At 37.6% G+C, this 12,066-nt stretch overlaps 1 protein-coding gene across 1 annotated transcript; it reads right to left on the bottom strand.

The window, feature by feature from the left end:
- Positions 1–2,159: 2,159 nt before the first annotated feature.
- Positions 2,160–9,835, bottom strand: LOC140155793 (BTB/POZ domain-containing protein 17-like). The gene is made up of 2 exons (XM_072178761.1): positions 9,556–9,835; positions 2,160–5,139 (listed from the first exon to the last, which is right to left on the bottom strand). Exon 2 carries the CDS (start codon positions 5,135–5,137, stop codon positions 3,809–3,811), a length of 1,329 nt encoding a protein of 442 aa, XP_072034862.1. The 5' UTR covers positions 5,138–5,139; positions 9,556–9,835; the 3' UTR covers positions 2,160–3,808.
- Positions 9,836–12,066: the final 2,231 nt, after the last annotated feature.

The following is a 12,066-nucleotide window of genomic DNA, read 5'->3' as shown; positions in this document are numbered from 1 at the left end:
TACTCAAAACATTAAAGGATCATACTTATTTATTGACGATTTTTAAAAGCAGTCTTGACACTGTAATCATTTGAGTATCATTTCATTCAGTAACGTACACGCAACTGCACACGTGTACCGAGTACTGAAGACCCATCACTGAAAAACACCTTGGTCAGCACGAGAGCAGACAGAGAAAGTCAGTTTGTGATCTTTTAATTTTTGGAGTAGTGTAGTTTATCATGTCACGCTAGTTTTCTTGAGAGATTTAAATGACATGGTTAATGAAATGGAAGGGTTGTACGACCAAAAGTACAGGGAATCAGTGCGATCTATTACGTGACGCGGCCTTTGTAGTTGGAATTGATATCGTCACGTTTGCGAAAAGAACGGAGTTCTATATGACCGATCTGAAAGAGGATAGCGGTAATTATGGACACGAATAATAACATGCAGTGCCTTGCATTGCTTAACAAAACACACTTTAGTTTTGTCTAAACTAAAGGGAATAAAAGACCACTATGATCAAACACCTGATTTTACTATAATTCGAAACAAAAATCATAATTAAATAAGCGAGTTGTGGCTACTCGTTTCGGCAATGACGTAATAATTGACCGGCCGTTATAAACAAGTACAGTTTTCATGGTTTTCGTATGATAATTCTTTATTGGTAAATCAAAACTACATGAACTAGAATGTTTTTTTTACAAAGGGCAACAATGCCTAGCAACTGTTATGTTATTCATACACCATATCTGTTGCCAGTGAATCACTGTGGCTGGACTATTATGATTCTCACTGGTTATTATCCATTAAAATGCATTGCCAATGTTTTTTTTAAATTTTTTATTGTATACAAATGGTTAGATAGAAATGTGACCAAATGTATATTAATATCTTTTGCTACCTTACCCAACGACAAAGGTACATACAACATAGCTACACCAATGTTGCTACGATTGCTTTACTTACAAAGCACTACACAGAATAAGTACTTAAGACTGTCCCTGTTTTAACTAATGTCCCTAGTAACATATACGTTTACGAAACTGGGCCAGTTTCGCGAAACTCGGTCGTCATGCATGAAAAGATTTTTTTAAATTTTAATACTTACATCGTGTGATTACTGATCATGGCCATTGCGTATACGATTGTCGTAAGTTTACTACGAGTTTCGAGAACCTGGCTCAGCTGGAAGCTACTTGAAGTGCCAATAAGAACAACATTATTTATTGTGTTAGCCATTCTACAAATTAAAACACAATAGTTCTATTCGAATTGGCCATGCATGCATAAATTGTTAATCTTATTGTAATAAGCACATCGCGTGATTGCGTAAAACATACGACTGAGTTTCGCGAACCGGGCGCAGATGGAAGCTACGTGACTACTTTCTGTTCCAACACCACTCACACCTCATGCATATTTTCCTGGGTAGGATCAAGCAAATGTTCACGGGAGGATTGGGGAAACTACCACTGCATCCCTGTTATATTGCTTTTCAAAGTAAAATGCTAAAACCATTTCAATGCATCCAAAGGTCCAGGATAGTGAGATGTCACTGGAGCTGGAAGAGATAAAAAGTTACTATATAACCTATAAATTAAAACACAAACGAAACGAAAAGTTAGTTCTTTTCAAATTTGTTACAGGACGCTTTTTATTTTATTTTGAAACCAAACAATGGGATGACTTGGGCCCTGAGCAAGACTACTGTAGTCTTGCTCAGGGCCCAATTCATCTCAGCAGTCAGTGATAATATAACCATTCCGGGTTATCCGACTTAACAATATTTATTAAACATTTTCAAAAAGAAAAAAATGTTTCTAGATGATTTATGATTATATGTGCAACTCTTGCAAGTATCTCTATTCATCTCGTTTAAATCAAAAGTAGCCACTTATTTTATATTATAACCAATGAAATTTTTAAAGAATGTACATTTTTAACAAAGGTGTATTATATTTCTATGTACAATGAATTTGTAAATATAATTTTTATATAATGAACATTATACAAAGGTCTGAAAACAATTTTAAAAAGATGTACATTAATATAGACTGATGTTCTGTATTGTCTGAATATAGTAAATTAGTAGCTGCATACTTCTCCGAAACTGATCGATTGTTTTCTATGGCCAATCTTATCATCAGCAATTGAACGTTTTGATGCACATATTGCGTGTCTGATCTAGGCTTGATTTTATTTCGATTTTTCCAAAATAACGACATTTTGTGAAGAGCAGTATGCGCATCTTACTGTAAATGATGCTGAAATGTTACTAGACAGAGCGATTCTTTAGGTATCGTTATGATAATAATTATTATATTGCTATAAACAAAATACCCAAGAGGTGTACGAAGTCCAAGCACTACTTTGTGTTTAAAAGACTTCACAATATTAATCTTTTCTTCAAGCCCTTGTCACTTGGGGAAAATGATCCAGGTTGGATTAAATTAACAAAAGTGCGTAATATTACCCACGATTTTCAGTACTTATGCAAACAGTTTATAAATTTACAACAATGTCTTAACTTTATCCAAATTGTATAAAGTTTGCTCAAAGTTTACGCAACTTACTATTGCAAGTTTTTGCTATTTCCACAATCATATAACCCTCCGTATATCCTCTATTGAAATGTTAGTTTTCACTGATCACATTATCACCTTTTAATTTAAATGAGGTAAAATGAAGAAAATTGCTATTTCATTCCAGCGACTACAATGGGTGTATTAGGTCGCCGATTGTATTATTATCATGAATATTGGCGTAGCTTCTCACAGCTGGGACGAACAAACAAGGCGTAAGACGAATAGCGATATGCACACAGTTTAAACGTCTCTGGTTTAATTTGCCACCACTCGATCAGTGAACTTTAAATTAAACCGGAGATCTCCGGATTTAATATAAAACTTAAATTTTAATGTAATTAGAGCACTTCAGAAAAGTAGAAATTCAAGAAAAATTGAGGGCGTTGCTGTGGAGCAAATCACACATTATGGCTTTATTTATTTGATGCATAATGGAGAGCTGGGATCATGATTTTGTAAACAATGATGCTGTTTAATATTTATTTAAAAAAAAGAATATAATATGATTTGAATAAGATTTTGATTTGTGTCATTTTGTTTATATTTTGCGGGTGACAGAGAGCCGTCATAAACTATTGAAATATAATAATTTGTGAAGGACTGTTACCATTTTTGAATACAGTTATGTCCGGAAAGTATGCAGCAGCCCCGAGTTGCATTATACTCCTATCAAATTATCAAAATATTTCACAGGTAGGCCTATAAGCAAAATTACATTCTAGGGTAAAACAGTTTCAAAAGCTTGTGAAAATATGATCGGTTTTAGAATTGCATTTTAGAATACTTTATACAGTTAATCATAATACGAACTTGCTTTAGCGCAACATTGGGTTTTTTGATGACCTATTATTTTGTTTAATATTGTAACGCAGTCCTGAAAGGCTGAAATCAAAACTCGACCGCCAGTTGACCGCCGGTTCCCGGCGGTTCTAAAAGTCTACGTGAATATTGACAGTAATGAGGTCAGTAGTCACACCCTAGTTCACATGGCTACTTGATATCATCCAATCATCAGTAATACAACTTTCAAGTGGAGTTATTTCAAGTGGTTTCAATACAAATGTGGTACAATAGGAAGAATTGATTTTCTGGAAATTCATGCATTCTTGAATATTCATAAAGCAATGACTAGACCTCTGACCATGCTCTGAGAAGCAGGTGGAACCGCCCGGTACAGGTAGTCAACAGCACGCCGAGTTTTGATCTCTGATCATCCTTGACAAGTGCTCCTGCTTTCAATTCCATGCGTGTATGATGCAGATAGTTTTTAGGGTACCAGAAGCGGAAAAGTTGGCGGGAGAAACCATAGTGAATTTCTTGTTTGACGGTATCTTTCCATTGCTGGTCACCACATGCAGAAGATCATTCTGATTCGTTGGGTCGTAGCAAATCAGTGCCATATGGTAATACCATCCTGCCTGACTAGAACTTGCAGTAACATTATACAGAAAATAGTGTTGCTCGTTGATTTTCGGACTGATACTATAGCGTTGAAACACCTCGTTATCAGCCAATGGCGGTTGCTGAGAAACTTGTTGAATTGTGGGCACAACTGTCCAATTGTGGCCAGCTTCAGTAGGTTTCTTGCACCCGACAGACGCCTGAAAATTATATGAGCCACCGTTGCTCATATTTTGTGTAATAGCATACGTACCATTAGTATAAATACGTGGATGGTGCCGAGGAGAAGAGAATTCTATGGAGTACTTGTCAATCTGCCGTAAGGTTTGGTACTTGTAACCTTCGAAGAGCAATGTATGGATATTTCGCTGGTAGTCGTCAGAAAAAGAGGCACTTGACTTTTCAATCGAGATAAGCTGATCAGGTGTGACATGAGCTGGACGAATATATTTCAGTGGCTCGTAGATTGTATCTGGTGGCTGCTTCTTACCATGACGTCGAATTTCCGCATCGATCCACTTCAACACGCCTTGATATACGGTATATTCATCTTCAACTACAATCTTCCAGGTATCAAGAAGATTACAGATCTGGCGCAACTGAAGACTGGGCCACATGGGACAAGATATCACTTTCTGGAAGTTGACTCGCAGGACATCGTACAGACGAAGAACGATCTCTTGCAGTTGGTACTCCTCAGCGAAAGACAACCAAGAGATCGCGGCGTTGAAATCAGTGGCTTCAATTCGCTCGCGTATGAACTGCTCACATGACGCGTGCAGGCCTCGGACGTTGTACTTGTCAGCCAACCTATATAATGCTACCAAGTTGTCGTTATTTACCGTAACACGACCACTGTACAGGAACTTTAAGAAGTCTCCAAAGACATCAGAGCACTCTTCTGTTTCCTCCAGAGATACATCTTTTTGTTTCGATTCCATCCAGGCAGACTCAGAAAACATAGCCCGGAAAACCTCGCTGTTGACAGCTAGTACAAACTTGTGAGCATAAAAGCGTTTGGTGCCGATTTTCAATGTGACATCACTCAGCTCCGGGCTGTTGAAGAATACTGTAATATTCCGAATATAGTTCTCGTGTGATCCTATCTCTTTGGATTCTTTTTTAATTGCGACCACCTCTGACTTTTTGTTTACGACCGCCATATCTGTAAATAAAGTATGAAAAATAACATTACTTCGCATAGGCCTATAGAGGGATTTTGAGGTGCTCAAGATAGCTGTTGGTTTTCCAATGTTCTGTTTTATATCTGACACTGAGGCCTACCAAGAAAAAACAATGTGTTCCAAATTTTGAGTTTTACTGGCAGTACTGCGCCAGTGGTTTTGATATGAGAAGCCAAAAACGTGTAGGCCTATAGCAGTGGCCCATATGATATACCAAAATCTTAGTTTTTATGAAAAAATGGGTGATGAGGCTTTCAAATCGGATCACCTCCCTTATGCATTTCAAACCTTTTTAGAAAAATGTTTGATTTGAAAATGGTTCCCAAAAATCATATACTTGTAGATAAAGCCGTGACGAGGCACCACGGTCGTGTTCAAGGTGTTTGTTCCAGATGAATGTACGATTAGTATCTTTGAAAAGAGCGGTCGCGGTATTGTAATCAATCTATGATTGCAGACATACACACTACACAGGTCATGAATGCAACCTGCTTATAGTGCAGGGCGATACGTTCAAAGATAGTATACACCCATTGATATGGTAATTAACTGAGAGTTGACTTGTAACCCCATATACGCTGACGAAGTGACGTAATAAATCGGATTAACTACCACAGCAATAAGTGAAAACAATTTGATTATATCGCGCTGCACTACAAGCAGGTTGCACCCATCACCTGTGTATGTCTGCAATCATAGATTGAATACAATACTCGTCTTTTCAAAGATACTAATCTTACCGGTGCGAATCACAGTGTCATCGCCCCGATATCTTCATGGCAGAAATCGCCATGATGGTAAATCGAATCCACTTGTTCTTTAACATCCAGGCATGGCCATTTTGTTCCGACCTGTTTAATAGTTTTGAGAAGCATAAATGGGCCGAGAGACATCCGACTAAAGCTATTGACAATAGCCTGGTGACTGACCTCTGTAGATGTCAGTGAGCCTGGTACGTCATCTGCTTTAGACTGCCTCCACCAGTGGTCCCACTGCGCTATAGTATCGTGTTATGTTCCGTAACCCGAGTGTTTACGAAAGAGGGCACGCTGTCATTTTTTTGTTCTGCACATATAAAATCTATGCTCGCTAACGACTATCATGTTCTTTCAACATACAGTAAGCCAAAAAATTAAGGTACCAGTTATGCTCACCCCTTGTATATCCTAAACAACGACAGATATGTCATAATTGGAACCAGCAGCCAATAGCTGCATCTTTTAGCTCGAATTTAAGACCTCATTTGTTGAAATTGTTCAAGAAATAAAGATATGACGATCCAAAACCCAAGGAAGATGCCAATGTAAAAGTTGCAGTTTGCTCCATTGCGTGCCCTATTGATTTGCACACAATGCGTTCACGAACAAGAGAACCAGCGCCGTGCTTCCATTGATTAACACGTTAAAATTAGCGTCGTACTTTCATTGATTAGAAAACAAAAGTGCAACTTTTGATTTCGTTTCTTTATTATGTTTTAGACCACCGTTTCTTTAATTTTCAACCAATTTCAACAAATGAGGTCTTAAACCAGAGCTAAAGAGTACAGGTATTGGCTGCTTGTTTAAATTTTGACACATTATTCTTTATATAGGATATACAGGGTGAACACAACTGGTACCTTTAATGTTTTGGCTTACTGTATATATACAAGTGCAAGCCTTACAATTGGCTTCTTTAAAAGCAAAAATTACGGGAGATATTCATCATTTTCTACCCCGATAAGATTTTATCGTGCATAGCAAATACACGTATTGATCCCGGTATTGATTTAGTTTCCTGCCTGTACAATATAATTATTTACCCGGCGTTGTCGCTGTGCGAGTGATCAGCGTGATATTGTTCAATGCAGAGGTACCGCGTGCGGTTCAAAAATGGTTATTGATATGGTAGTTAATCCGATTTAATATTACATAACTTCGCCAGCGTATAGGGATTATTTTCATGTCACTTCTCCTTGGGCGTGTTTACAGTGCTTGAATACATAAGGATTATACTACAGTTACAATTACAGCAAAGACACGTGTTCATTCGCCGTAGAAGTGATGATGTAACATGATAACTACCTGGTATTTGCGGACGATTAACTGCTGTGTTACCTAGGTAACGAAATATCCTAGATGGCGCAATCCTATCCTTATTTGAATTGTTTTATAAAAACGAACATTTTGACACCTCTTTGATCAAAATCGGAGCATTTTGATATTTTTGACCCCCATAGAGCCAAAAACGTGACCTTTGACCTTTTCGGTCATAACTCAAAAACGGTACGTCATAGATAGGTCAAACTATACATTTTCTGAATCCTTGTGACTATAGGAATACATTGGAAATTTGACCCTGTGTAAAATTCAATGACCTTTTCCCGCCAAAAGCTACTCCCATTCAATTGCTATAGGCATTTTTGTGTAACCCATGATGTCAACTATACTGCGTATTGCAGACATAGATGTCAACTACCTATGGTAAAAGTGCAGCTTTACCCCCCCCCAGGCTCACACACTAATATAGTCTGCAATAGTCTAGACAATAGGCGGGCATTAGCGGCCATTTTGGTTCCTACATGATGTCACGTGTCGTAATACTTTAACAAAAATATGTAAGTTAACAAGTTATTTAGAATGTCCAACATGTATAAAATTTAAAATTCTAAACCTGTTAACTTATTTTCAGTTGCCTTTCCCTAATTTATTCAAGTAGCTTTAAATTCCCTGGCTATTACCAAGGGGGTGACACTAAATTCACGGTTGTTCTATTAGCAACGCAAAATCTATGAAAAATTCAGCTGGTTTACTAGCTAGAAAGTGAGGCCAGTTATCGATCCGTTATAGCTCGTTATGAATAATTCATGTTCGACCCCTTGGATCATGTTAATTGAGTTTGGCAAATAACAACGTTGTTAGTTTTGCGAACTTTGCCTGTTCAATGAGAGTATAGCGCGCCCCAATACATCTGGGTACAAACCAGGCGAAAACGATCCAGTTTAATGAAATGGCGGACGGGTATTCCCATCAGGCACCAGTGATATGTTTTTTCAAAGAAAGTCTACTAATTTAATATGAAATGACATTTTGCAATAGCAAAGTCAAAATTAGGACTTGCTGTCAATAATATGAAGGAAATATGTGACAGAGGCAAGGTGTGAAATACAAGTAGTATTTAAGTTATAATATCCTTTGATACCCGACCTGACCTTCCATCATGGCGCCCTATTCGTCTTATGTATTTCTATTCTATTATGCTCTCAAGTAAAATAAAATACCAATATGCACTGAGCAGACAGAATGTTACGTGGCTCCCAGCATGAATTATTGATTTTATACGGAGGTAAAGAAATGCACAGTGTATGTGCAAGCCGTACAACAAAGGCAACAATACTCCAAATATTTACGGTAAATCTGAATAGTGGTCATATGTTGACATATCATGTGGTCGGGAAATCACGTGGCAACATTTTAAGATTTTCAGGGTTGTTTACTAGTTAATTGCCATTTGTACTCTTTATTATTTATCTTTGTTAATTAACATATATTTTAAATGCTGATAAATCGTGGTTGGCTGCCCATGATATCTGTTAAATTCAATGTTTTATGAATATAATTCTACCACGCAGAGGGGGTCACGCAGCAGAATTTCACATCACCTGACTTAGCTAGATTTCGAAGCTCTGCTGTTCAAATTCATGTAAATTTCAAAGTTTATACATTTAATATATTTATTATGATACTAATTTTTGTTATAACCAACTGGTACACGAAATATACTAGCTTATTACCTATACAGAAAGGTGATTATCAGCCTTCACTCAGCAAATTGACATGCCCGGCATATGCAGCCATTCTCCGTCTGGATAACATGACTGTCGCCCTCAATACGTCTGGGCACAAATTTAAATAACAATACGCTATTTACATATCAATGCGGCCTCATGCTAATTAAAGCTGCCCCATCCAGGAGTTCATCTATGCTATTACGCATTAAAACTGGAGCTTGTTAGTCTCCATAGATAGCAAGCTATCCAGGCGTCAGAAGATTAAAGTACGAAGCAGTCGCGCGTTGCCTAGCCTACATACAGCCTACACGAATACGGTCAGTGCATTTTTGTAGCCGTCCAATGGTTTACAAGGATATGTTATTAAATGGCTGCAATGCGGCGGCACACGTTGTTCACCTGATAGTCATAACGACCAATAGATATAAATGAATGACTATCATGTACTAAGTTCCGCAGTCTAGTTGTTTACATGCATGTGGGATGACATCGACAGGCGGTTGCCGCTAAGTTGCAAATTAGACCGAAATGTTATATAGGCCTTCTATTCATTTATAGACATCCCCGGTAGAGACATCTCAGTGAGATCTCACTCATTTATAGCAAAATAATTTACAAATCCTCTTACCTTTATAGTTCCACTACACATTGCATTCAACATACCATGATGGCTCAATCTTGTATCATGTCTGCATGTGTGCTGCCTATGCGTTAACTCACAGATTTTTGAGGCCCGGTTTTGAGGACAATACCCGGGGGACAATACCGTAGTATCGTTATGAAATAGGATGACCCTGCTGCCACTGCACCGGTCACGTTTGTTTGTGTATACATGTGACGAACAGTGAACTGTGTCTTATATAGGGCGCCATCAATGTACTAAGTCTTGGAAGTCACCTTTTTGTGCCAAATTCTCTGCAAACGCCTCTGTAGGCTATCACGCAAACAAAATCATGAAAATGAAAATAAAATAAATGAAAGAGATACTGAATAAAGGTCCAGCTCATTACCTAATTCATATACACTGACACTGTCCAGCTCTTACACAAGGTCTCGCTCTCACATAGTGCTTAGTATTGCGATTGGAGTGTTGCTTCTCTAATTTAGTACTCTCAGCTGCATTGCACATAAAAGGTTGCGTGAGAGCTTTGAATACGGGGATTCCCGTGATGTTTATTGTATATTGCAATCCAGTGGCTCCAATGGGCCAAATTGGCGGGAAATTGTTTTATCACTTAGCAAATACTGACTGGTATTTACCTTTGGTTGATACCCGCTTGATCATGAGGATTTGGGAGAATATGCATCAAAAGTAAATTGAACATTGAACTTTATTAGCACTGAACTTTACACGATACTTTATCAGCACATGGAATCTCAGGAAGAGATAGTATTACCAAAATTAGAATGTTAGAGTGTTATTTTATTGACCTTTTTAAAAAACGTTTTACACAGGTTATATTTTGGGTTTTATTAGTTTTCGTAAAACGTTTAATAACATTAAATGTCAGGTTTTATAAAGGTCATGAAAACATTTTAAAACCTTTTGTATGAAAACACACTACAACGACATTTCAAAAATGTTGTCAGAATGTAAATGTTATTGTAAAATATGTTTTGCAAACATTTGTGCTAAATATTTCGTCAAAACTTAGATAACATTAGGCCATTTTAATTTAATAGTTCGTCTCAAAGCCCTTCCCAAGTTAAAAACCTAATGCCGGCAAGAATAGACCACCTTTTCATCTCTCAGGGAGGTTTCACTGTGGTCAAGATCAGCTGCGAGCTCATTACGTCTATTACGTCCCATTCCTAAATAATGGTTGCGCATGCAAATTTGTATTGTATTGCATTGTAATTTCATTTTTGTCCATGCTAATTATGTTTACACAACATTAACTCGCGTGTTTTGAATCATATTCGCCGATAATATGTGATCAAAAGCGATCGGCGTGTTACAAAAGTACAGATCGCGTTGAGCGGAAATCAAGAAACAAGCCAATGAAATGTTAGATCAAGGAATTATCAAAGAGTCAACTAGTCCATTAGTATTTCCCTGTATGCATGGTACCCAAGGCTGGTTCTCGAGCCTCAGGTTCTTATAGATTTGCAATAAATTTCAAGAAATTAAATGATATTTGTCCACGTGACAAGTTTCCTTTGCCAAATATTAACGATGCACTACATAGGCCTAGCTTAGACGCTTCTCAACTTTAGATCTTGCTTTAGGTAATTGGCAAATAGAGTGTATGCAATAAACCAACCGGTTTAACAATTGAAATGGCAGCCATGCTGGAGGACAGTTCTAAGATAACTTAAGATGAAAGAGGGACAGGTCTCTAGATCGATCGATTCCACAACCATTCATACCTATCACACGTTTTATTTTATTATCATGCGAATTTACCTTATGGAGGAAAGAATTTTATTTAAATGAGGATGACTGTTATGAATGACGTCGTATTGCATACCCTCTATAGGCTTACACAGTTCAAAACCTCACAACGCTTTTGTGACACAAGATGGCCTATTTGAATTTCAAAGAATGCCATTTGGCCTTCATAACGCTCCAGCTACGTTTCAGTGGGCTATGCAAGAAGTTTTAAGAGGTCTTAACTGGCAGTTTGTTCTATGTCAAATGACGTCATCATTTTCAGTAATTCATTTTCTGAGCTTTAAAAAAGGGCATTTCGTGATCCACAGCATCATCCCCCAGTTTTCTCAAAAAATGTTGAGGTTTTTATATCACCTGAAACCGCTGGCTACACAATGTTTATGTACAAAATATTTCTTGCAGATTAATTCGTTTGACAAAGATATCGTGAAATTTGAATTTCGTTCTGGTATACACATTGTCTATGGAGCAGTGTAACATAAGCGTGCATAACTCCCAAACTCAAAATCGGAGGCAACTGAAATTTTGGGAATAAGATTTTTTCGCGGATATCTACTGAAAAGTGTTATAAAAAGAGGATGCTTGGATCACGAAATACTCCTTTAAGCTCATCTAAATGTCTAAAGCAAGTGCTTGATCTAAAACTAGCTGGTCTAAAATTACAGCCAAGGAAATGTTCGTTTGGTCAGAAAATCTGATGGTGTATGGATCGGGGTGAAGCTCGTCTCTATACACCGTCCTGCG

Source organism: Amphiura filiformis, chromosome 6 (genome assembly GCF_039555335.1).
Source record: "Amphiura filiformis chromosome 6, Afil_fr2py, whole genome shotgun sequence".
In the NCBI taxonomy this organism is placed as follows: domain Eukaryota; kingdom Metazoa; phylum Echinodermata; class Ophiuroidea; order Amphilepidida; family Amphiuridae; genus Amphiura; species Amphiura filiformis.
This window is presented reverse-complemented; position numbering and strand designations above follow the sequence as displayed.